The following is a 25,191-nucleotide window of genomic DNA, read 5'->3' as shown; positions in this document are numbered from 1 at the left end:
TTCTGACCTGCCTCATTGTGTCTCCTGGCTCACAGCGAGTCCCTCTTGCAATGGACGCCTCTCCATTTCAGGTCTCTGGTATTGAATTAATCCAAGCTACACAACACCCCCCCCCCCCCCCCCCCCGCCTATACTGGTGGCTCAGACAGAGTCTCTGTCCCCAAATATAAAATTCAGCATTGGCTTGTTTTACCTTGAGGAGAAAGATTGTATAAATCTCTCTCATTCACCATCATTTATTCATTCATTCATTCATGCTGGGGTTGTGTGACAAATCGGCTGAAATAAAGTAGCGAACACAACTGACAGTGGAAACAAGGGCGATGCCAGTGAGAGTGATCTACGTGGCTACTGCATTCTACACATTGTAAGAACTAGACCTGTACAGCTTCGCGCCATTTAGCGGCTTCGTGCCGTCTGTATACGGAGACTAGCTGATTGAGCTGCGCAGGTAAAGCGAGGTAAAGCAAAGCTCTGACCTTTTTCTTAGCAGAAACCTGCAACATCTTCCACTGCAAAAGAACAAAGATCGAATGAAAGCGTAAGATTTAAAAATATATCTCCAGTCATTTCTTTTTGGGGTGGGGGCTTTGGCTCTGTTCTCTCCTGGGGTGCACATTAATGGGATGCTCTCGGGTTTCATGAGGCCTATCCAAATGACCAGTGGTTTTTCATCTCTTCCTCTGGGCTGTCTTACAGCAGCATTTTTGAAATAGATTACAGTATTTATTTATTTTTGAAGTTCAATTTCGGCCCTTTTTCACTGGCTGACATTTCCTGATTCCAATAGCCTCCCATTTCTCTCAATGGCTCTTTTTTTTTTTTTGCTTTTGAATCATTGAACTATCGAGGACATATAATCAGAGAGATGATTTCCTCGAAGGCGCCGCGTAAGAGCAGCCAGCCACGAGGATACTAGCGGCTGTGCTAGCAGATGTAACCATTGTCATGACCACATGCATTCTGCAGGGATGCATGAAATGGCTGGGAATCGGGGCTTCTTGTAAGGTGTGGTTGCTCTTTTTTTTTTTGCTCTGCCTGTACTTGCTTTGAAACAACAGCTTTTATGATCGTTCACATCCGATCACAACGATTATGTGTTAATCGGTATTGGTTTTGGCTGCAGGAAAGCGGCTTCTCATCTGCTGCTGAAGCCAAGAGCGATAATAATGACATTAATGGCACGGCCATTAAATGGATAAATGGAAAAAGCAGCCGGCTGTGATCCGGTTCCTTAAGATGCCCTTCAAATGTTTTATTGGTGCGTCGTCATAAACCTGCAGTCGTTCCTCTTGCTACAGGTATCCTTGGTTTCTGCAGGGTGTTCTGGAGCGCCGGTGCTTTAGTGTCGAAGGCATGGCTGCATTTCTCTGCGTGTCTACTGGTGAAAGGATGAGGAAAGTCTTGGGACGATTTCCGCCACGTTCTGATTTCTCTCTTTTGTTCCTGTCCTCAGATCGAGAAGATCATGACGCTGATTGGCGCCGGCATCGATTTCTCCCGGGATCAGCAATACGCCACGCCAGGTAGAACCTTGAGTCACACTCTGAACCTTTGAGGTTTAAATTCTAACGGAAAAAAATTAGCCAGTCGAAAAATGGCTTTTCTAAATATATGATGCTCTTGGGTTTTGTCCAGGAAGTTGTTGCTGGCTTGTATTTGATCTATTCCATATCTGTAGAGATTTGCCTTGTAAGCATCCTTCAAGTTATTTGATTTGAAGCATTAGTCTGGGGGGGGGTCTAGCAGGTGCCTTGAAGATGTGGTCGATGAAGGAGAGGTTGGATTAGGGTCAATTTGTTTAGTATTTCATTTCAGCTATCTCCTTCGCCTCTCACAGAACCGGGTTCTTGGATGGTCCCTGGAGACAGTTCTGGATAGAATGATCCGGCGTTCCTGTCGGGGGGGGGGGGGGGGGGGAGTTAGCGCTCCATCACCCTGTAACGTCTGTAACGTTGCTTCAATTCTGAATCCCGTCGCTCTGTCTTGGCGAAGCTGCTGTCTGGAGTCCATCAAGGGTCTCCATGGAGACGTGAGAAGCAGCATTGCTTTGATTCGGTCCACCGGTTTCCTCCCCTCGCCATTGACTGGAGACCCCCTCCCCCTCCCCGGGTACTCTCCTCGTCTCCGCTACTCGACTTGGTGCGAGAAACAAGACGAGGGAGTTGGGGATGAGAGTAACTGTGAGAAAAGAGAATACTGAAACACAGAGCGGTCAGGATGAAGCGATGAGCGATGAAGGGGGGGTCCGGAGCAGGAACTCACACTGACAAAGGGGAGCCACCTGCAGTGTGTCGGAGAGAGGGAGAGAGGGAGGGAGGAGTGTTGAAATGTACACAATGAGGAGCGAGAGAGAGAGAGAGAGAGAGAGAGAGAGAAGGAGCAGGATCACAGCCAGCAGATTTCCGAACAGCCGGGATAACAGAAGCTCGTCACCTCGGCAGCCCAGTGTGGACCACCGGTGGTGGGGGGGGGGGTCCGTTTACAGAGGTGACTGCTGCTGGGTGCGTCTCACAGCCTGGGGAGTTCACCAAGAGGAGGTGATCCCGGAACTCCACCTCTTACTGAAGTGCTCTTTGGAGAAATTCTTTGGATTCCAACTGGATTTTTATTTCTGGATTTTTCTCTCACTCGATTGCATTTTCGAAGCTTCTAATGTCAGGAAAATGCAATCAGAGTGTGATCCGGAAAGGGATCTGTTTCGCCACTTCATGAACGCACGCCGCCGCGTTCCTAAGGCCGGGTTGCACGCCGGCTTGTTTCGGTCTGAGTCAGGGACGAGCCGAAGAACTAGTGTTAGCTGGTAGTCCGCTAGCAACGTAGCGGATCTTCTACTTTTTTTTTTTACCCCTAAGATCGGCGGGGGGTACTTCTATCTTTGGTGACAGTCGTCTGGCCCCCCCGACCACGGGAGCCGACACACCTTCCCGAGGAGCACGCTGCCTCCCCCGCCGTCTTGTTGCCGGTGGCCTCGGCTCTGCTGGACGAGGACGATGTGGCGTTGCCACGCCTCGCCCTCAGAGTGCCGCTGCTACTGGCTGAAAGGCTTCTCCCTCCTGAAGCGCTGTCCCCTGTCGGCAGGTGCGTCGGTCCGGCTGCTGGACCAGCCCGTGGGAGACTGGCTGGAGCGCGTGGGGCTGCCCCAGTACGAGAGCAAACTGCTCCTGAACGGCTTCGATGATCTGCACCACATGGTGAGTCCCTCTCTTCATGCTTTTGACTGACTTGCATGTTCCCTCGCTTTCGTTGCCTTGTTTTCTTGAAACACGAACTTCTGCTTCACTTTCTGTGACTTTGAGCATTAATCAAATCGATGGAAGCGAGACGATCCCATTTGCTATGTCTGAAATGTAATGAGAGAAAATCCTTTAATGACCCTCCTCTGGCTCTATCCTGCGTCGACTCTGGGTTTTTTTTGGCGGCTACCTGATAGTAGAACAAACTGTATCTGGCTGAACAAGACTATTTAGAAGAAAGCTGAAGAGCATCTTCTCCTCAGTAAAGGTCGAATTCCTTGGGTCATTGTTACACTCTTAATTTGCATATTATTTCATTTCTAGTATCTATGTCCACATTATTATTTCCAGATTTTTTTCAGTGCGTATTTGTTCCAAACAAATCGATCCTCATAATTACCGTACAGAACCCCAGCGTACCGGGTCTAAACGATGCACTAAGAAGAATCATGTCTAACTGAATTAAGCTGATCACGCCGCCATGATGGCGCTCCTCTTGTTGAGCTGTTAAAGTCATTCATTTACATTTCATTTCAGCATCGCCGGCCGTGACGGGGCCAGAGCTCCAAGGTAGTTTGCATTCAAGGCAGCGATGCGCTTCTGCAGGGTGCATCGCTTTGTTTGGAGCCAGAGAACAAATTGACTCAAGTCAGAAGGGGGGGGTTAACTCGGGGCGACAGCTGGAAAGTCAGCTCAAAGTCGCAGGAAGTCGAGAAACACATTCCAAATGGGGGAAAGTAGACAAAATGCATATTTTCATCGAAGCCCTTGTCAGTAACAGGATGCAACCAGAGAGTAATTCAGATTCAGAGATCGACCCCGAAATCTACACATTATTTAATCTGCGGTGGCAGAAATCACTGCTGGTGAGATTTCATAGCAGATAAAAAAATAAATAAAACAAAAATTTTATTAAATGAGCCAAAGGAAAAAGGCCAAACACACGAACGTTGTCCGTGTTCCTCTGATTATTTTTTGCACAGTCACCACATCCTCGTTGCCTGAAGAGGACTAACCGCGACTTTCAGTGTTTGTTGGTGAGCCGTCCTTTTCAGACGGTCGTGATGTAATATTAACGTCGCGGTAGAAGCGAGCTTCATCAACTCGGCTATCTTTCAAAGACTGGGCGGTTCCTTTCGAGACGATTTCACCTCATAAAGCTGCTTATTAAAGTCTTTGAACCCGTTTGAGGTTCTTTAAAGCTGGAGCCGCCCTCAGTCATTTCCCTTCTCATTTCATCGGCTGGTTATTGTTCTCCAGGATTGGTGGCGCTCAATGTGACTCCTTCTGGCCACCGGTCCAAATTCTGTCTTTATATAAGATTTTTTTCTTCTTCTCCTGATAAGATTATTGTATTGCTCTCAATGAATGCAGTGGATTATTTCTCATTTTTACCTGAGTGGTGGAAAGGATTAAACACACAGATAATGCAGAGGGAAAGCAAAATGGCAGCGTCGGAACTTTGAATTAACAGCGAAGAATACGAAAACCCAACCCAGGAAATGGGAGCAGAGCCCCCTCTCAGATCCGTTTATCAGCTCATCTCCAGCGGGACAGTAATCCAATGATCCATGCGCCGCGGAAGCTCCAATATCCATCCAGCTCTTCTTCATTTCTTTGTCTGCCTGTTTTTTTCTTTCTTTCTGACTGTTGTAACACTACGGCTATCAACAAGCAGCATAACGTTACTAAACGGCGCTGACGCTTTCACAAGCCGGGACGGCAACTCTGGAAGCCAAAAGCTGAGTGGTGGCTCTCCATTGCGACAGTCGGGCCACTCACCCATCTGATTTGGTGAACATAGAGGACAATAATCTCGAATCCCGTCTCATATTAACGGCCGCCCTGCACTCCCGGTATTGATTAATCGCTTCAACTTATCCATTAGCTGCCACACAGTAGCGTGGGTAACCCAAGACGGGGTTTGACCATCATCCCTTCCCCCCATATCTCATTCAAAGAGGTTATTGACATGCCCCGCCCCTCCCCTGCCCCACCCAACCTTTTCTGCCATCAGTAGTCTGGTTTGTAGATCTCTCTCTCTACAAACCAGAGAGAGAGAGAATATTTGATCCTTTTTCTGCAACGGAGGCTTTTTTTTGTGTGAAACCTGCACCACAGGCTTTTCTCATGGAGGATCTCAACTGGACACAATCCCAATAGTTTGTGTTTTTACAGCGTCTTACGTGATGTTTGTTCTACAGGGGAGCAATGTGATGGAGGACCAGGACCTAAAAGAGATTGGGATCTCAGACCCGAGCCACAGAAAGAAGATCCTGCACGCAGCGCGGTCGTTACCCAAGGTGATGAGTCACTGATTCCGCCGTTAATGCCTTCTCATCCTGGTGCGACCCGATTACATGTCTTACATTGCATCCGATGTCACCAGAGGCTAAAAATCTCACTTTAACACCAAGCTTGCAGCCCCATGATGGAAATGAATTAATTTGCCCACGTGCAGCATGTGCCTGCTACCTGTTTGGGATCGTGTTTAAGTTAAGAGAGTTGTGGGCTTTTAAACGGTGAAAGCTGCATCCATCGGTGAACGATTGAGCCTCCTCCTACAGGTGAAAGCGCTGGGCTGTGACGGCAGCAGCTCCCTCGCCTCTTGGCTGGAGAATCTGGGCCTGCACGAGTACTTGCACAACTTCCTGGCCAGCGGCTACCGTTCTCTCAACTGTGTGAAGAACCTGTGGGAGCTGGAAATCGTCAATGTGAGTCCCAGTGATATATAGAAATATATATATATATATATGTAAAGGCTTGTGAGGAGAACCAGAGAGTGGAATTAGATTTACAGCGCGGTCAGGAAATTCCAGGATAAAGAGGAAATGTGACCGTTTATTCCAAGCCTTCAACTTTGAGGTTAAATGCGTGGAAGTTTACTGTTGAATATTTCGGAAGATATCGTTCCAGAAGGTCATGATGAGGTTATGCGAATGAAACAAAGCATCGGTGGCTCCTTCTTTTCATCCCAGGTGCTCAAGATTTCGCTGCTCGGCCACAGGAAGCGCATCATTGCCTCCTTAGCGGAGCGCCCCTATGAAGAGCCACCGGTCAAGCCTCCTCGTTTGTCTCAGATCAGGGTGAGAGCCGACAGACTCCGACTCAAGAATTTCTTGATCTGTGAATTCTGCCGTAATAGCCGTGTCCTCCTGCATTTGTCCAGTGTCAAGACATTCCTGGATCTCAGACCTCGTCTCCGCTCAGTCAGATGGAATCCTACGCAGGCCGCTCCATGGACCCTCTGCTCCCTGCAGGAGAACCCGCAAGGAGAAAAGTGCCAGATGCCGACTATGATGTCGCCCAAAGATATCGCAGTGAACGACACAGAGCTCACGTACGCTCGGGGTTTATCTGATCTCGGCATCATGAGCGATTGTCTTGGGGCCGGACTTATAATAACCAGGACTTTTTCCCAGGACTTGCTCCGGGAGCCCCGACTGACCCTGAGGCCGCCCAGCCTGGCCGCGCCGTACGCCCCCGTCCAGAGCTGGCATCACCAGCCCGAGAAACTCATCTTTGAATGCTGTGCCTATAAGTCCAGCGTATGTTCACGTCTCCTTCCTTCCTCCATGAGGACGTTTTTGTTTAAGGAGCATCTGCAGCAACGCCTCTCCCATTCCTTTGCAGTATCTCGGTTCCATGCTTATTAAGGATCTACGGGGAACTGAGTCCACGCAGGACGCCTGTGCCAAAATGCGGGTACATTTCAAGTTTGTTCTTCAATTCTACGGGTGGGACAAAAATAGGACAGAATACATGGCGTGCAGCCGAATGCTAAATCAGCTTGAGGTCCTTTGCTGACGCCGCTGTTTTTCTCCCCAGAGGTCGACAGAACAAATGAGGAAAGTCCCCACCATCGTCCTCTCCATCACTTACAAGGGTGTGAAGTTCATCGACGCAGCCAATAAGGTGAGCCGGCTCATGTCTCTCATGCAGAGGCACGTTGGTTAAAGTTAAACCAAGAAGCATCTTCGAGATCCACGTGCATGTCGAACATCAAGGTTGTTGCGTGCACGTTGGTGTCAGACATGCTGGTTTTCACCGTGCAGCACGCATTATAGAACGTAAACCATCACTTCCAGTGTCGTTACCGGCTTCCTTCTGGTTGCAGAACATCATCGCAGAGCACGAGATCCGAAATATCTCGTGCGCGGCCCAGGACCCGGAGGACTTGTGCACATTTGCCTACATCACCAAGGACCTCCAATCCAACCACCACTACTGCCACGTGTTCAACACAGTAGACGTGGTGAGAATAGCCTTGCTGTCCCGCGTTAAATGAAAACGGGCAGGTCGTCTCTCCAGGTGAATTACGTCAGATGGGACGGGGAGTATTTGTGGTGGCCGGGGCCTCGATTCAGGAACAGACGGGGAGACGCTGCAGGATATTCCTGAGATCTGTTTCAGTGTGGAGAAACGTTCTTCGGACATATTTCACCGTCGCTGCGAAACGATGCCTCATTAAGGATCTGCTCTGCCATTATCTCTCTTATCTCTCCACGTAGAACCTGACGTATGAGATCATACTGACACTTGGCCAGGCGTTTGAGGTGGCCTATCAGCTGGCCCTGCAGGCCCAGAGGACCAGACAGCAGCAGACGCCCCCAGGAGGTCCGGGCTCAGAGCTCATCGAGACCAAGTCGAGCCGGCCGGTGGCCAAACCACGAGGCAGCGCACGGAAGTCAGCTGTGAGTTACGAAGAGCGTCTTTTTGGATTCAGGGGGGGGGGGGCTGTGCTTCACAAGAACATCACTAGTATCATTGTGTGGCTGTTAGCATTAAAGCATTAAAGGGGCTCATCATGTGTATAGCTTAATGAACAACCAGGTGTGTCTGCAACACACACACACACACACACACACACACTGAGAAACAGATGAAGCTCCTCCTGTCTCCTTTCATTCTCTTATATTCTCTCTCAAACCCTCCTCCTGTTTCTCTTTGTGTTCTCTTCCCTCGTTTTTCCTCCTCCTCTCTCCTCTTGCTGGTCTTCTCCTCCCCCAGGACTCTCCCACTGACAGTCGTTGCTGTTACTGTTACACCTGCACCTCCAACTTCCCCTCCTTCCTCCCGCTGCACTCTGCCAGCCCTGCCGCGCAGGTGCTGCCTTCGCATCCTCATCCTGCCCTGTCCCATCTCCAACCATTCCCACTTTACATCTTTACCTTCCTTCTTCTGTTTTTTTGTAATTCTTATTATCATTAAATAAACTCCATAACCCTCCATTTGTGTCTTAACCCTTTTTGTGGATTTATTTTGCTGCTATTTTATGTTAGTATTGTGGTTTTTTCATTGTAAACAAGGCATTCCTAAACTTCTCCAGGCTTTAAATATTACTTGTGAGTCAGGCGCCCCCTAGCGACTGTTTAGTGGCACTACAAGCGATGGTTTCATCACAAAGATGCTCCATCAGAATTTAGTTTGAAAGTTTATTCTTGGCCTTTTAAACAACTGGGAAAAGTCCTCCATTAAACCATCAGACTGTTCCCAGCCAAAGCTCGATGTTGGCCGCTGATAGGAGGCTGATCCCCTCCGTTTGTGTTCGCAGGGGGAGGTCGCTGAACAGGAGGGCGACTCTCAGTCCCAGGGCAGCGCCACGTGGCTCATGGACCCCAAGGAATCCAAGCGCACTATCAGCACTAAGTACGAGACCACCATATTCTGAGTGGACTCCTCTTCCTCCTGATCACTTCCAGTTTCTCCTTCCCTCCTTCGTTCTGTGTGCCTTTTAGCCGTGACTCTTGCCTCTCTGGTCTGGAATCCCACCCTCACCCCATCTATCCCTCGGCCGCCACCCACGTCTTTATCTGAAAACAACCCAGCCGAGTGCTTCGCTCCCTCTTTATGCACCACTTTTGGATAGAAAGTGTGCAGACTCTTCCTCTTCTAGCCGGCGTCTACCACCCACCTTCCCTCCTTCTCCGCATTTGCTTTGTATGCCTCCTGAACTTTGTGCACTTCCCGTTTTCACAACATCCCACTATTGACTCTTGGTGATAAGCTTTTCTTCTTCTTTTTTTTCTTCTTGGTGCTTTTCCCGCTGTCAGACGACGGCCACTCTGAGGCTTTTCACTCTGACATTTCTCCGAGCGCTGAGAGAGTCAGACTCGCCACAGCCGAGACAGAGGCCCGCCGCAGACATCCCGTACCTGGGTGGACGTGTTTCCAGGGGAAACTGAAACACTGGACTTGAGAGCATTTCTGTTCGGTGGGATGCAGAGTTTGTGGCGTTAGATTTGTTGCTCTGCATTAACTAAAGGGGAATGTTTTTCCTGCTTGAAGCCAAAGGAGGCTCAGATCCTAGCACTGTGATAATGGGGCTAATGAAGTTAGCATTTTGACTTCCTGGAGGGCAAAGAGGCTTGCATGGACCAGATTTTAAGACCGGCGTGCCCTCTTTTGTCGACCAACCAGAGAACCCGGAGTTAAACCTGAGTTTTCATCTGGACTGAATTTAACTACGACTAAGCACTTTTATCAAATCTCATGTAGTGTAAGAACACATCTTCCTCCGTCCTGCCTCTTCTTCTTCTTCTTCTTTTCACAGCAAATGCCTTCTATGTTCATCTTGCCTGCGTCGCCTTTTGTCGTCGCCGATCATGCCGGTTTAATATTTCATGGCTGCCGGTGGAGGCGATCATCGATAGCGATCGCCTTCATCGCATCGTTGTTTTTACTTTAACCTCACTGCTCTGTGTACGTGTGTCTGTGTCCCTCCCCTTCAGCTGAACACTGTGGCCCCTCCCAGGCAGTAAAACAGGACGGGAACAAAAAAAAACCCGTTGCATGATGGGTAGGAGGGTTTAGACGCCGCGGGATCCACGGAATGACCGGCGCCATCCTTAACGTCCCGTTTGTCCCGGCCAGACGTGTTTATTACGCTTCACGTATTTCCCCCCCCGAGAGATGAACGATCGCCTCTGAACGCGTCAGACCTCTCCTCGTGAAATGCACCCGCACTGTTTCAATGCAGAACTGCTAGTTAGCGGCTAGCTAGTTTATGATACAAGGGTACGTTAGACATAGACCTCACACTGTAGTCACACACACACATCTCAGAGGAACTGACACTACAAGGACTGTTTCATAAGGATAACATAGCAAGGGGTGGCGTCTTCTTTTTATTTGAAAGTTTTAGCTCTTTGCTTTTGTCTTTCATTTGTTTATTTTGGGACAAGTTTGCGTCCTCATTCTGAAGCCGAGTCAGGTGTGGTGCCACTGCAGGCCGCTCCTTTGTTGGATCAATCTGGAGAAGATGAATCACCAAAGCCGTCATTGCAGGCTGGAATATGGCTCGGTTTTATAGCGGCAGAACCGAACAATCGGGTACGGCTTGCTTCTCCTAGCGCTGACTGTCTATGGTACTTCGTGGTCAGCCTATATGTCTTTATGGGTACATCGTCAGGTGGTTTTGATTTAACTGTTGTATGTGTGGTACGTCATCGGGCCTCTGCGGTACACTGTTCTCCCGTCGCCGGTGTCGGCACCTTCAGCCTGGTTCTGGATTTGCACATTGCTGAGGATCAGGAGAGATATTTTAAGACGAATCTGATGATGAGAATGATATAGTACACGAATCTCGCGGTCTGTATTTTGATACTTGAATGATTTTTGCTTTTATAGATATCTATATATATACAGGTATATGTATGTACGTATGTAATTTTTGACATTTGTCAAAATAGAGAAAAGGACTATGTCTTATAAAATGAAACATATCGTGAATAAATGCCCTGTGATAAAAAAGAAAAGAAAAAAAAGGCTGAACAGAAGGGGGACCTCACTTCAGAAAAAAAAGAGATTGTACATAATATTGGGCTTCCGGTCTTTTTTATGATTATTTTTCATAACTGTACGACTAATAAATGACGCGATTCTAAATGGAATTCTGTGGAATCTTTATTTATCCAGTCACTGATGTTTTTAAAAACCTGTGTCTATAATTAGAACAGCAGAGACGTTGATTGATGCCTTGAGGGCAGGAGTGTCTTGATTTCACAAACGGGGCTGCTGGAATGGGTTTAGATGTGAGCTCTGAGCCGGATCAGGAGGAACAGCACTCCAGTAAGAGAGGCTTTAAGTTTAAAGAGTCCAAAAAATATATAGATTTGTCCAAAGCAAGATGCTAAGAGTGTGCATTTCTTTGTATTTAAAGCATTTAATAAATCTAATAATAGCATCGTTAAAATAGTCTCTATAATAAATATCCTAATCCTGTAATCAATAGAACCCTTTAGTTAATCAGGGACAATTTTAAAGATGCAAACTTTATTCTCCAGGCCGTGATGCGTTCACTGACTTTAAACATCTTTTAAAAGTATGGAAAAAATACATATTTATTATCATTTATATTTAATACCTTATTTTTCAAGTATTCCCATCTCCGATTTTTTATTCTGCAGCAAATAATAGAAGATAATTACGGTTAAAATTAAATCGCCAACACGCTTTGAATCAACTCATTTAATGAACACCTGCCTTCATATAATGCTGTAGTTTGTAAAGTGTAAAACGAGCAGGGGAATCTGACGTGTCCAATGAATGCGCGCCACTGGATAAACCGGTCAAACCGTCTCCTGAGCAGCTTAGATCAGAAACATTCAGCTGCTACAATAAATAAAGGTGATTTAACCCGTCCGAGGTTCTCTTCCGGTTTCCTTTAACTCCTCCCTCCTCCTCGCGCGTACACCTGACGTTCGCTCGTCGTTTCCCACACGCAACCCCGTCGTTAACCTAATTGGCACACCTGTGCGGGCGGGGTGTGGGTGTGGGCACCTGGCAGCAGTCGGTGGCTTCTCGTTTTGTTCCGATGTGCGTCCCGGTGGAGCGGAGTGGCGCACCTGCGTTCTGGAATGAACGCACGGGCTTTACGCACGGCTTTACGCATTGACCCAGACTCCACATCTCTAAAGTTTCCGGTAAGTTTACCTCTTGAACGCGGTCCCGAGTGTCTGCGTCACTGCGGCTACAAGTTATAAAGAAAGAAAACGGCATGAAAACGCCACAATTGGAGCTTTCAGAATGGTGCTGCGCGCGCACTTCAAACAAAACTTTTTTTTATTTTTATTTTTTTCTAAAGTTTGTCTGCATTTGTGTTCAAGAGTGACGACACACATGACGTCACTCACTGCTAGACTTTTATGCAGTTGATAATACTGGGTCTAAATCTAACCTGTCCGGCGGAAATGATCCCATTTTTCAGCAGGTTGAAGTTTACTTTGCATCGAAATGAACAACCCGCATAAAGTTCCTGCTCGGTTTATTTATTTTTTTTTTTCTAATGTTCTCTTTCTGAACAGCACTATAATAATTTCTCTTTTACTGTTTTTATGAACTGTTTCAGCGGACCATAACAAAGTGTTCAGTCATTAACTTTGCGGCTGCTGAGTCAGAGAACGAGCAAACATTAGCACACAAATGCAAAGAGTGGTCATTTTAATGAGGCGAGGAGCCGAGCTAAACATTAATGAGGGTTCAGCTGGTGAGTTGCTCAACCTCGTGTTCTCCATGAACCTTTGTTTGCTGTTAATCATTAGACCCCTGGCTGACCTTGAACACACACCATCCTTTTAGACCATCCCCTTATTTTTATTTTTATCTTACTGGCCCATTGGGATTCACCAGCATTGCTCCGTTTCTTGTATCGGGAGTCTGGTTCATGGTCTGTGTCTAGTAGTGTCTCATCAGAGGGCTGGACTGGAAGCAAGCAAAGTGACATTCCTCTCCTGTCTCCAGTGGAGGTGCGCCGAGCTTTCCCACCGCTCTGGTGCAGGTTGCAGGTTTGCTTCCGGATTCATTTGGCCTATTGGGAGAATTGATTCCCTCACCGGTGGATGCTCTGTCAGCTGGTTTTTGTTGTTGTAGAACATGAGTCCGGTGTCGTTGGGCTGGTTTTCTGTGGCTGTTTTCACTCTGCTCCCATGACAACGAGGCCAATACGCCATCACCACATTTCCTTCTCATAGGTTACAAGACAAAATAATGCTGAGTATTTAAAAAAACAGCAACTTAAATACAACTGAAAGAGTAGGATTTTAAATGTAAAAAAATATATATATATATTAAATAAGTTTTCTATAACACTATTTCCCAAAGTGTATTTCCAAGTCCCATTCTCAAACTGACAGGAAGAAAAGTGGTGTATAAAAGTAGCACTTTATTTTATTTATTTATTTATTTTGCATGGGGGGGCAGTGGCTCAGTTGGTTGGGAAGCAGAGTCCACTAGTTCAAGTCCCACCCGAGACGGAATGAGGAGTGTCTGCTGGTGGTTGGGGAGGGACCAGTTTTACCCTCGAAGCACTGCGGAGGCGCCCTTGAGCAAGGCACCTCCGCCTGCTCTGGGGCCCCTATGCATATATGCATGTGTGTGGTTGTTTCAAGGGGCCTTTGTACTAGGGTGTAAACGGAATTTCATTGTGTGTTTGCAGTGTAAAAAAGTTGCAACATTCAATGACAATAAAATCTTATCTTATCTTAATGATAAAAATCATCAGATTAATGGCAGAATCTAGAAAAGTCAACCTCTGCTGCCGATGCTCCTTACTCCAACAAAACGATCAGCTTAGTCATCATGACTTTACATTTATAATAATAATATAGTAATAGGCTTCATTTATATAGCAGTTTTTTGGAAATAAAATTCACAAATAAACATGAACCGTACAAACAAAAAATACATAATAAACAAACATTCATCAATGCAAAACAGATATTTAAAAGCAACAGTGGCGTCAAGGCACAATTGATGAGACGAAGTACCCAGCAAGGACCATAAAATAACAAAACAATGTTAAATAAAAAATTAATTTAATAAATTTAAATTAAATAAATTAAAATGCACTGATAAATTCCATTGTTTAATCCGCTGTCATGAAACGAACATTCAGTCCATTTCAAAGCGCCTCTGAAGCCGCTGCCCTCGGTTTTCTTATCTAGAATTATTTCTTCTAAGTACAAAATGACATTTGAGCCAAGTCACTCCTTCATTATGGATGTCAGCGGAACTTTCTGAAACGGAACAATAATTGACGGCTTACGCCCCATCAGGAACGTTGTGCCGTCTTTAAAGGGGAACCTGAATCATGCTGCTCTCGTGTATTTAATCCACTGTCTGAGATAAGGGAACAAAGTCTCTCCCTCCACGAGGGTGCCTGGAACTGAGTGTGCTGCCGTGGCTGCCTGATGGATAAGCCACACAAAAGGTTGTAAAGCTTTTGTCTTGGGGTGCAGCACGTCGCATTTTTGCAATGTATTTAGCCGAAGTCCACTCCAGAGTCGACCCAAGTTGAGCAACTATCAGCTCATGCCTCAACTGCTTCCCTTTTAATGCTCTGTACAGTAAGCACCTGAAAGGGAAGGGAAGGGGTAAGAGCTTTGCTCTAAACGGCCTTTACGTCGTGATCTTAGCTAATTTAACCTCTTGTTTGTTTCTAAGTTGGTACGACTGTCTAAAGTCCTGATTGTTCACTGCGGCTGATGAGCAGAAGTAATTATTGCATTCATTCCCGGCTGAAGAGTCTTCCTCATGCCTGACCTTTCAACGATGACATGCACAAAGGTTGACGGAGAGGAAACGGCTTCAGAGCAGCGTTTAACCGTCTTCACACAAACTGGGCGTGACGTGAATCAACTCCCGTGTGGAAAACATTCGTCTTGAGATGGTTGAGATCACGGGGATGTGAATTTTGTGAAGAATCCTGAAATCAAACTTTTGCTTGTTTGTTTATTGCTCAATCTTTGTATTTGATCAAGTGCAAAAAAAGTGAAATAAACGTTTTGTAGCGTGGAAATGTGAACGCCTCATTCCTGATTGCCGTCCCTTTAAATCCCGTTCTTATATTCACACTGGCCTTTTGGATTCTTCCTCAGAATAATTCTCACCGCTATTAAAAAGACATCAAAAGCGGACCGTGGATCCTGTCCCTCCTCCCCCTCCTTCCATGTGCTATGCCCAAGAGTGACATGTGGCCGGGGGGCATTGCCATGCAATCCATGAGTAATATGGACAGCGCCGGGCGCTGCGACAGCATCATCAGCTTGAACTCTGGCTATGTGAGTCACATTTCTCTCTTACAATACAAAATATCAACGCGCTGAGCTGATGCGTAATCGTGCTGAGAGCCGCCTGCCTTCAGTCACATGAAAGACATTCTTCTGACGGGTCAAATGGAGTGAGAAAGGTGGAGAGAGGCGGATTAATTAGGCGTTCCTTTGCAGCGGCTTGAACACCAAACGGCTTTGACCCATTATTCCCGTCTCTCGTGGCGGTGTTTAAGGTTTAATGGAGGGCAGAGATGAAACTGGCCTGTTTGTCTTTAATACCCTTTTTGTGTTTTGTGGTCAGAGTGGAGACAGTATGGAGCACTTATCCGCAGAGGAGAAGGCGTGCCTCATGTACCTGGAGGAAACGATTGAGTCTCTGGAGGGGAACGAGGACAGCGGTTTATCCACCGGTGAGCCAGAGTCTGTGTCGGAGGCAGGGAAAGAGATTCGGATGAAAGGCAACGGTATGATTAGCATTTTATCTTTCAAGCTTTTTAATGTTTTCATGCACGGAATCACAGACGTGCTCGTTGCGCTTCGAATATAAGATCAGTCACTGCAATAATGGGCTTTTGTTTCATAGACGTTTCCAATTTCAAGTCAGAGTTCAGAGGAAGCCAGGAATCCGACCAGGCCCAGCATGTTCCTGTAAATGAAACCTCTGAGCCACAGTCCGTTTTCGTCCCTGCAGCAAACACAAAAGCATCAGCGGATCACGTGACCCGACCCGAACTTCCAGCCACCGACTCGCTCACTGGCTTCCAGATGCATCCATCGACTGCTCACACTGAGCTGAGTCCAGATGGGAAACTGAAGATCGTCTCGAGTGTTAGCCGCTCTGAGATAGACGCTGCTCTGATCCCTCCTCCCTCAGATTTCATGGATGATCCTAGGCCTCAGCTAGAGCCAGAGAAATCCGGGAGGCGAAGCTCCCCTGGGGTCCAGGAGCCCTCAAACAGTCCCCCAGAGATGAGCACATTACCCACCAGCACCAGTCCTCAAATCAGGCCCCACCCTGAAATCGCCGAGCCCAGAAGCCCGCCTGCTGTGGCGCCGAAGCCAAAGAAGCTTCCTCCCAACATTATTCTGAAATCGCACAAGCCTGCAGCAGCTGATGGCAGCTCGGTGCATCCGCTTTCTGCTGGCAGTGACCGACAGTTGCTGGACCCCCAGAAGGTCCGCATGGAAGCCCTGCGTAAACTTGGCCTGCTTAAATCCGATGAGATGGATTCAGGGCCCATTCTGAGCCCCAAGGTTTCTCCACAGGCTCGAAGGTCATGGGCAGCTCCTTCTCCTCCTGTTAGCCCAGCAGCGCTACACATACCGCCCACGACACCGTCTCATGTCGATGTCGAAAGCACACTTCCTGCCTCCAGCCCTCTTCACTCTCCTGCAGCTCGGACATCACCAGGTCCTCCTGCAGTTCAGTCTTATGGTTTTCCAGCGACTGCTGGTTTCAGTGACACAAATAGCACTTTGATGCCAGATAATGGAGTATCGACTGTCGGTGATGTTTCTGGAGCCGTACTTGATACACAACTGAATACGTCCCCTCGTGCGCCGGGGAAGGCGCTAACCTCATGCCGAGATGTCAAATCAGCCACCATGGAGCACTCTGTTGTGGGGATGAACAGCCTGGGTCAGCTGCGTAACATTCGCCCACGCCCCGCCTCTATGGGATGTGGGCTGGAGTTTTCAATCAATCACGGAGCGGCTACAAAGGCGGGCCGCGCCAGCGGCAAAGAGCCGGACACGCCGATGCCCCCGCCGACCCTTGAACATTCCGGAGACTCTCAAAAGTTGCTTCGATCACAAGGCGTCAGCGTACTGATCTGCCCTCGTTCGGAAAACGAAGACGACCGGCGTGAAGCCTTGAAGAGACTCGGGCTGCTCAGGGACTGAGGCGTCCACGGGAAGTGTCCAACCTGTCCTGACTCAGATGCTTTATTTAGAGGAACGTATCGTAGAGCGATAATAACAGATGAAGACATTGCCCTACGTTTGGGAAGCAGCTTGGCATGTTTTGCATCGTCACTTATTGTGTCTGACAGCAACTGAGTTCATTATTCATTTTTAATATGTTGCTCTAAATGTATGAACCTTTTCTACCAGCCCTTAAATGTACTTTAATAGTTCATTTAATTACAGATGTGACTTCTCTGTGGCCCTGCTAATGAAAACCATCTGGGATTGTCAAACTCCTGCAGCGGTCGGTTGCATCGTTACTGAAGTGCATTGATGTAGCAAAGAGACAAAAGCATTGCTGAATCGTTGTTTAGTTTCAACTCCAAGCACTTACATCATCCACGGATTTGTGCGTTAGTAATCTGAAGCGTGCAGTTTGCATGGATGCATTGTGATGCACCGTGTCGGACCGAGTATCCATCGTTTCTTATGTTCAAAAAAACATTGAACTTAAAATGAAGGCAACCAGAGTAAATTGTATTTTTTTTTATTATTTAAGACTGCATAAATGGAATCCAATGAATTACAGCTGGCCCTGAGATTACCAGGCCAGATTACTAACGGTTACCTGCATATTGAGAGCGTGGGACAAAAGGACCTTCTCAGATGTGGTCAACCTTCCAAAAATTGACACAGACAAGGATCCTTCTGTGAAGCCACAAAAGTTCCAAAGAAGACATCTGAGGACCTGCAGGCTTCTGAACTCTCTGAAGGTCAGTGTTCATGGTTCCGCTCGCCTAAAACGGCGTCCATAGGACAGGGTATTCCACAAAAAGAACCCTGTTATGCGTGTGGTTAAACATGGATTCTACTCTACTAGAAACTCGTAGTAGAATGTCAAGTTATCGGTCGATGTGCTAAAATGCAAATTAGCAAGGCCACGTCTGAATGCTCACAAGGAATAAGATTCAAGTTTAAAAGTGGAATAATGACCTGAATCCGTGTGAGATGTTCAAGTACGGCTGCACTAAAGCAGTTCTGAAGAGAGGGCCAAGATTCCACCTTGGCGTACTTCCTGGAAGCTTTGGGTTTGGCGTTAAAAATAGTACTTCTGCTTGTTGCTGTTGTCACAAGGCATGAATGTTTGCTCAAGTAATTTTGTTGTAATGAATAAATGTATCCATTGAAACTTGCAGTTTGTGTTGACGATGCATTTGTTTCATGTTAATTTTGGTGAAGAGATCCAACAGTTTAGAATGAAAAGGAAAACAGTATAAATCTGGAACGAGGCCGATGCTTTTTCCGCAGTACTGCACATGAAGCAGACGAAACATTTGATGCGTCATTATTGTTCGATTGTGCGCTTGGTTTTCTCGCAGGTCATATTTTCTTCAAGCCTTTTGAAAGGCTCGCGTCACGTCAAATTGCTCGGTGAGGCGCCCATAACTGTCGAGACGGCAACACAGCTGGGAAAACTGGTTTCTCACCGGCTGCTTTGACCTTTACGCAGCACCTTTGCTGCACATTTAAGAGATCCCGCGCGTCTGAAAGGCATGTTGGGCCTTAAGAAATGACATTTCTGTAAATTCCCTTTAAGGTCACACCTGTGACAAGCTCTCTGAATAGTTTCTAACACCAGTTATTGAACTTTGTTTAAAAACAAACTATTTGGTTTTGGCCTGGACCATGATTTTTTAGACCGTGGAAGCATGCAACAACCTATAAGTTACCAGTATGCTGCAAGAAAGCGCTGATCTTTCAGGTTCCAATAAGCATCTGCACATAGTTTTGTATAAATATGAACAAGGATTGTGTTGTATAGTTTATTTACAAAGCACCTATCACAGACAGGATAAGTCACAAGTAAAATAACAAGGATGTCATAAAACAACCCTTAAATCTGCCGTCGTTAAAATGCTCGGCGGAACAAGTGGGTATTAAGATGTAGTTGGTAAATTATGATTGGTTTCTTTTGTTATGAGCTTAGGGTGAACATCTTTTACTGGAAAGCCAAAAGAGGAGGAATCCCATTCATTCAAACGCAGACTGCTCTGTAGCATATGAGCTATTTTTCCCTCTCTGCCTGTCTGCAGGTTGAACTGATTGGCGAGGCCTCAGTGACGGCTCCTATGGCTTTCACGGATTCCTGCAGGTGCATCAGATCAGATGCTCGTAATATGTCTCATACCTGCATGCGTTCCTAATATAGCACAATAATGGCGAGCATAAGTTACGAGGTGAGATTGCATCTGAGCTGGGGGGAAAAAAACATCAAAGGGAATATGAGACGCATAAAACAGGAATATTGAGTAGAGTAAAGTCTTTATGCAAAGGTCCCTGTGTTTTGTTTATTACATTTCAATGATCTTAATCAGAACAACCCCCCCAAAAAAATAAAGTAGGCAAAATAAATTCCTCATTTGACAAATGGCATAGCACGCAATCTGTGGTTGGTGTCCAACATCAGCACTGATGATGTGAATCTGCCGCCTCACGAGGCAACACTGCCTGCAGATGTCATCCTGTGGCGATGGCGGCCTCGTCCCGTCCGCTCAACACCAGCAAGACGCCATTAAAGATCATCATGGCTGATATTTGGTCTTTTCTCACCTCCGGGCTTATTCTGACCCATTTCCTGAGGCTCAGACCCTTTGTCGTTCAGCGTGTCGCCGTTCCTCTGGTTAAATAACGTTGGCCTAGAATGCACTGTGGTGGGATGGTGAACGTTCGCTACCCTGGCAACATGTCTGCCAGACTATCCCTCCTCCGGCATACCAATGGCGAGGTCCCGGTCGTGTTGCCCCAGCCGTGGCATTCTTCTCAGGTCTATTTTGCCCCAATCTTCATTCCTTTTTCGTAGAGGTGTGAGAGTTAAACAAAGGAGTGATATTTTAGGATTAGTTGGATAAGGGCCCCCGAGGTTCCTCTAAAAATCTTTTTGGATTCAGTCAAGCATGAACATTTTATGCTACCAGCAAAAGGTTAGGTTGATAATACAACAAAAGTAGCCGACATAGACTTGACTGCTATTTATTTTAAACTGGATATGAGAAACACATTAAGTGTGTTTTTCTACTCAGATTCATAACTCAAAGTTGAAAGACAGAATACATAAATGTATAGTGTGTATATATAAGTATATATATGTGCGTGTGTGTGTGTTGTAAAGAAAATCATGTCTTTGGTATCAATTTATTGACTTCAGTGCATTGCAGAAATACAATGGCTTAAAGGTTCATGACGAATTTGGTGTATTTTAAGCAGTGCCAGTTTACAAAAATAACACACTTAAAAAAAAAAAAAGTGAAATGAACTTTCAGACAAACTGACATCTATTTCCTGTTAACGCTTCCCAAATAATAGGAAACGTAGCAGCACGACATAAACAGACAGACAGATGGAAGACATTGCTGAAAACACACTCTTACAATAATCAGTTCCGGTTTACAGCCAATCACAGAGCTGCTTTTCTTGATCACTGTCCTACCCCCCGAAATTGAAAGGATAATAGTCATAGTTCTTTATGATTCACAAGCAGATTCTCATGCGTGAGGTCGGCTCCTCTCCTGCAGAAACGGCTCTGCCACTAGAGGGCAGTGTAGATTCACCTGTCTGCCAATGCGCCCTGGACTCGCTGTATCCAGACGGGGCTTGTGGGGCTAATAATGTGCGTGTGTGGTTAGTGTTGGGGAAGATATATTTCACACAAGAAAACATGAGAGAGAAATGTGACTTGAAAGGTTTATGTTTGGGGAAAAGAGAGGAAAGTGAAAAAGCCGTGCATCATGGATGTGTTTTGTGCAGATGTTTTGTTTGCATATTATTTCTTATTGACTTCTAATCTTTTAAATGTGATTCAATATCTTGCATCACACTGTAACAGGAGACAGTCTTCTGTTAAAACACATAAAAATGGATTGAATGCACTTGCTGTCGATTTGCTGAGGTTTTTGCATTCACTAATGCGTAATAAACCGTGATGCAATAATCGTATCATGATCCAGTTTGGTTTTGCCAAAAGGAAAAGGATTGCAGCAACACGTGCATCCGCGCCAAAGATGATCTCCCCCCCCAAAACAGGACCAATTACTTTAACTCAATTTCCACTTTATTCCCTCATAATTCCAAATGTTTTGGAGTTCGGGCATTCAGAAAGTGGAAACAGAACCTGCTGACCTTCTTTACAGATTTTTGTTTAGCCCGAGGAAGGAGCAAATTATTTAAATAAGTACTTTTTGTACATCTTATGAGGTTAGATCAGGCCTCGACCAGTACGAGTCTGAGAGCTCATCTTGGAGGATGCATTCACAAAGAATGTAGGAAGAGGATGTGGCTGGTTCGCGAGAAGGTTGTATACTCATCGATGTGTTGCAATGACCTTTCATGACCTCATCGTCCCGGAATGAAATCTGGAGCTCGGATTTAAATAAAGTCAGCAGGTTTAGTAACATAGTGTTTTATGACACACACACACACCTTCACAACGCTCCCTGGAGACACTCCCTGCTGCTGCAGCAGGTGGGCGTCGCTCCTACATAATCGGGCTAGACGCTGAGCTCATGGGACCCCCCCCCCCCTCCTCAGCTACCCCCCCGGTCCTGTTCTATACTTACCTACTTACAGTGTCTGCGTGTGTCTGAAGCAAGCCGCCAAGAAGCCTCGTCCTATTCTCCACCTACGAGCCGATCAAGGGGATTAGTGGAGACAAAGTGGCTGAGTGAGTGTCCCGAGGTCTAAGCAGGCCCGTCCCAGTTCTGTGTCATCAAAAGAGTTTCCTTAAATATACGGGTATTATCTCTCTATCTCTCTCTCCTCTGCGAGGGAGTGTAAGTACTGTTATACACTCTGCTTTGTATGACGATGATGATGATGGATGCTTTAAATGACGCTGGCTCATCAGTAGGGATTAAAACTTGGAATCTTAACGGGACAATCGCTCCGCGCTCCACTCTCTGTCTCGTTTTGACCTTCCGCTTGAGTCCACCTGATTACAGGTGTTGCGCTCACAAGCGCTAGATTCGGCATGCGCACGGGCCTGCATCCCCTGCAGCGCCTGCACGGCTTTGCTCACGCAGTTAACAAGTCTGGCTGCATCTCGCCTGCCGCCCTGCTGCAGTGGCGTTAAGGCTCAGATGACAGAACTAACACTTAAGGGGAAAAACAAGCCACCCTGACCCAAAGCCTAAGGGTGCCATGGTGACGGCACTCTTTAGAAGGCTTTTTTTTTTTACTTATTAGAGCTTTCCAGTGGTCTCCTAACACAAACAGCATCGCTTAAAATGCGCCTCTGGGGTTTGTGTTCATCCACGATGGAGCCTTTGACGAATGAGAATGAGCCGGGCGGAGTGGCTGCGCGTGACGCCTCCATTTCTTCTGACTTAATAACTGTATTTCCTTTTTTTTTTTTGGACTCTGCCTCTCCCGCTCCCTGTTGGTGCCAGCGACGGAGGCTGTGGTCAGGAAGCATTCCTGGGGCAAGCCCACAGCATTCACTGGGATGCCTGTTGCTAAAGTGTGGAACGCAGCGAGCCACTCTGCTCCCCTGTGGAGCTGGCATGGTGAGTACCAAGAGGATCCTGCTGGGCCTGCGGTGGTGTTGGTAACCTCTCAAGCGACCCCCCCCCCCCTCCCCCCCACCTCCTGCAGGGAGAAAAAGAAGGGATGAAAGAGGGGGGAAACTTTGCACTCCCAGGCCTTTCAGACAATTGGGGGAGCATAAATGTGGCTGGAAGAAGGTAAATGAGGAGCTGAGGAGATGCGCCCCCCCCGTGTATGACCATCTGGAGGTGAGCATTAGGCCCTCTGCGGGGGGGGTTCTGACTCCTCCTTTCATTAGCATGCAGCGGCGGCTCTCGTCGATCGCTCCAAACACGCATCCATCTCACATGAATCTTACGGGAGCAGCTGTTAAACAAAGTTTGATATTTCAGAGGCAAAATCTAAATAATTTTGCAGTCAAACTGCACAAAACAACAAACTGGTTCTACCCCCCCCCCCCCCCCCATACACACACACACACACACTTTTGAAGGCTTTTCCCAAATCTTCCACATTATTTGTGTTAGAAGTTGAATCACTGACTTATTTTTTTATGTGTGTCTGATAATCAGACTTTATAGATCCAAATACTGTCATGCTATAATTTCACAGAATAAAAAGTTGGTGTTTCAGTGATGTTTCCCAACAACAATGCAACCAACACAAGTTGGGAAGTTGGGATCAGGTGCGCAGCAGCAAATCTCGCCGACATGTTGCATAAAATCTGTCTCACCCTTCTTGGCATGTTTGATTGATCAACTACGACTGATCCTCACTGCTCCGTCCATACCGTCCACACCCTCCCACTCTTCTTCTCCCAGTGTGTAGCCAAAGTCCTTTTCACAATGGGTGTCATGAATTAAACATGGCCCTGGCATCCCTTGTGTGTCTGCCGGTGTAAAAATAGTTTTAGTTTGGTGCACAGTGTAAAGCCCTGCATACGTCCCTCTGTCTTTAATGAAGTGTTGCCATGAAAAGCGCACTGATCCTCCAGTGTGACTCCGTGGCTGCCGTGTTCTGACTTTCTCAAACTCCCCGAGTGACTCTGAGCTCATTTGGTTATACAAGTGCTCGCAATTACCCAGAGATTTGGACACGGGGACACAGAAATGTTTCCATATTCCAATGGATATTATTTTAATTACACTGAGCTGCTTGGAGTTGCATGTTATTTTTTCTACTTCTTTGGATGCAAAGGGGGATTACGGGAAGGTTATCCCCATGAGTTGAATCTCTTCTGTCTTGAGGCCATACATCTTGTTCTGGTGTTCATATGAGACCGTATTTCTTTTGCCAGCATTTATCTGTCTGACTGTTAGCAGCATAACTCTAAACTTTGCAGACGGATCGTGATGAAATTTTCAGGAAATGTTGGGAATGTTACCAGGAACAGATTATTAGAATTCTGGTAATGATCCAGAAGAGATCTTGGATTCTGCATCACTTTAAAATGTTTGTTTACATTCCAGTAAAGCAGGAGATTCAAAATGTGTTCCTCAATATCTCGGTTGATTATTGGCCGATGTTTATGTAGGTGGGTGTCTCTATCTCACCACCAAATTTAGTCCAGATTGCAGATATTATTGAGCTTTTTCCAAATGTTAGTACACTCGTGTTTCTTCCTACTGTGCATTTAATATTAGAGATAGAGATTTCTAACAAACATCGTCTTATAGCCGAGTCAATTCCACATCGGAGCAGGTCTGTTGAAATCGATTTTGTTTTTGGACCCTTCCAATAATCTCTTATTCCCTCCACAAAGGAGGTTCTGTTTCTGCTGCCTTTACCAAGACTCTGTGGAATTAATACTGAATTAATACCATTACTGAAAGTGAGCTTTGACTGAATAACTTCTAAACTAATAATGATATCAATGTGAATCCAGTTGCTAAAGGTTTGTTTTCATGGTCAAGAAATCCCAAAATATAAATAAAATGAATGTAGGACAATAATTGTTTGTGTAAATCGCAATATAGGGGCACTGAGGTGCTTGGCGGAGGTCTGCACTCTCTGAGTGCTTTTCTATAGTTTATGAATAATTCATTTTCAAATATAAGGTAATTTGGAATCAAAACTGACGGCACATAATAGTAATGTCTATTTTCAGATCCTATGCATCGTAAAGTAGAGTTGTTATCTTCAATCAACACCAATATGAGGATCTAATTACATTTAATTGAGAGAAAACACACACATTGGAGTTTGTGATAATGATGGTGTGGAATATAAATTGAGATGCGAACACAAATGCATCAGTAGCTGATGAGTTTCATGCAGGATTAGGCAGCAGGTGTGGTGGATTCAGGCTTTTTCGTATGCAGGATGCCTCCAGAAAACAAATGCTTCATAAGTCGTTGACGATGAAATGTGCCGCAGTCGCTCAATGAGGCAAGGAGCTTCATGGTAATGGGAGAGAGAGGCCTGTTTGGAATCATGTAACTCCTCAAGCCTCATTCCTCGGG

General features: G+C 46.3%; 2 protein-coding genes across 2 annotated transcripts in view; both read left to right on the top strand.

Annotated features, from left to right (window-relative positions):
- Positions 1 to 9,011, top strand: part of LOC137899406 (ankyrin repeat and SAM domain-containing protein 1A-like) — a 31,064-nt gene extending 22,053 nt beyond the window's left edge. Inside the window, exons 15-27 of the mRNA XM_068743444.1 lie at positions 1,457 to 1,526; positions 3,082 to 3,194; positions 5,441 to 5,539; positions 5,804 to 5,950; positions 6,215 to 6,322; positions 6,406 to 6,576; positions 6,659 to 6,784; positions 6,870 to 6,941; positions 7,065 to 7,151; positions 7,354 to 7,491; positions 7,748 to 7,930; positions 8,247 to 8,342; positions 8,791 to 9,011. Of these exons, the coding sequence (XP_068599545.1) occupies positions 1,457 to 1,526; positions 3,082 to 3,194; positions 5,441 to 5,539; positions 5,804 to 5,950; positions 6,215 to 6,322; positions 6,406 to 6,576; positions 6,659 to 6,784; positions 6,870 to 6,941; positions 7,065 to 7,151; positions 7,354 to 7,491; positions 7,748 to 7,930; positions 8,247 to 8,342; positions 8,791 to 8,907 (1,527 nt within the window). The 3' untranslated portion in view covers positions 8,908 to 9,011. The remainder of the gene's footprint in view (positions 1 to 1,456; positions 1,527 to 3,081; positions 3,195 to 5,440; positions 5,540 to 5,803; positions 5,951 to 6,214; positions 6,323 to 6,405; positions 6,577 to 6,658; positions 6,785 to 6,869; positions 6,942 to 7,064; positions 7,152 to 7,353; positions 7,492 to 7,747; positions 7,931 to 8,246; positions 8,343 to 8,790) is intronic.
- A 6,179-nt stretch (positions 9,012 to 15,190) lies between these two features.
- On the top strand, positions 15,191 to 18,322 carry LOC137909217 (specifically androgen-regulated gene protein). Its single transcript, XM_068753655.1, has 3 exons — positions 15,191 to 15,295; positions 15,588 to 15,750; positions 15,870 to 18,322. The coding sequence occupies exons 1-3, from the start codon at positions 15,191 to 15,193 to the stop codon at positions 17,186 to 17,188; spliced, it is 1,587 nt and encodes a 528-aa protein (XP_068609756.1). The 3' UTR covers positions 17,189 to 18,322.
- The last annotated feature ends 6,869 nt before the right edge of the window (positions 18,323 to 25,191 follow it).

This window comes from Brachionichthys hirsutus, chromosome 2 (genome assembly GCF_040956055.1).
Source record: "Brachionichthys hirsutus isolate HB-005 chromosome 2, CSIRO-AGI_Bhir_v1, whole genome shotgun sequence".
In the NCBI taxonomy this organism is placed as follows: domain Eukaryota; kingdom Metazoa; phylum Chordata; class Actinopteri; order Lophiiformes; family Brachionichthyidae; genus Brachionichthys; species Brachionichthys hirsutus.
Note: the sequence above shows the minus strand (reverse complement) of the source record. Positions and strands in the feature narration are given on the sequence as shown.

Coding starts and splice junctions, on each gene's coding strand:
- LOC137909217 (XM_068753655.1), top strand. CDS start 15,191: ATGCCCAAGAGTGACATGTGGCCGGGGGGCATTGCCATGCAATCCATG. Junction 15,296..15,587: donor TCAGCTTGAACTCTGGCTAT/GTGAGTCACATT, acceptor TTTTGTGGTCAG/AGTGGAGACAGTATGGAGCA. Junction 15,751..15,869: donor GATTCGGATGAAAGGCAACG/GTATGATTAGCA, acceptor TTTGTTTCATAG/ACGTTTCCAATTTCAAGTCA.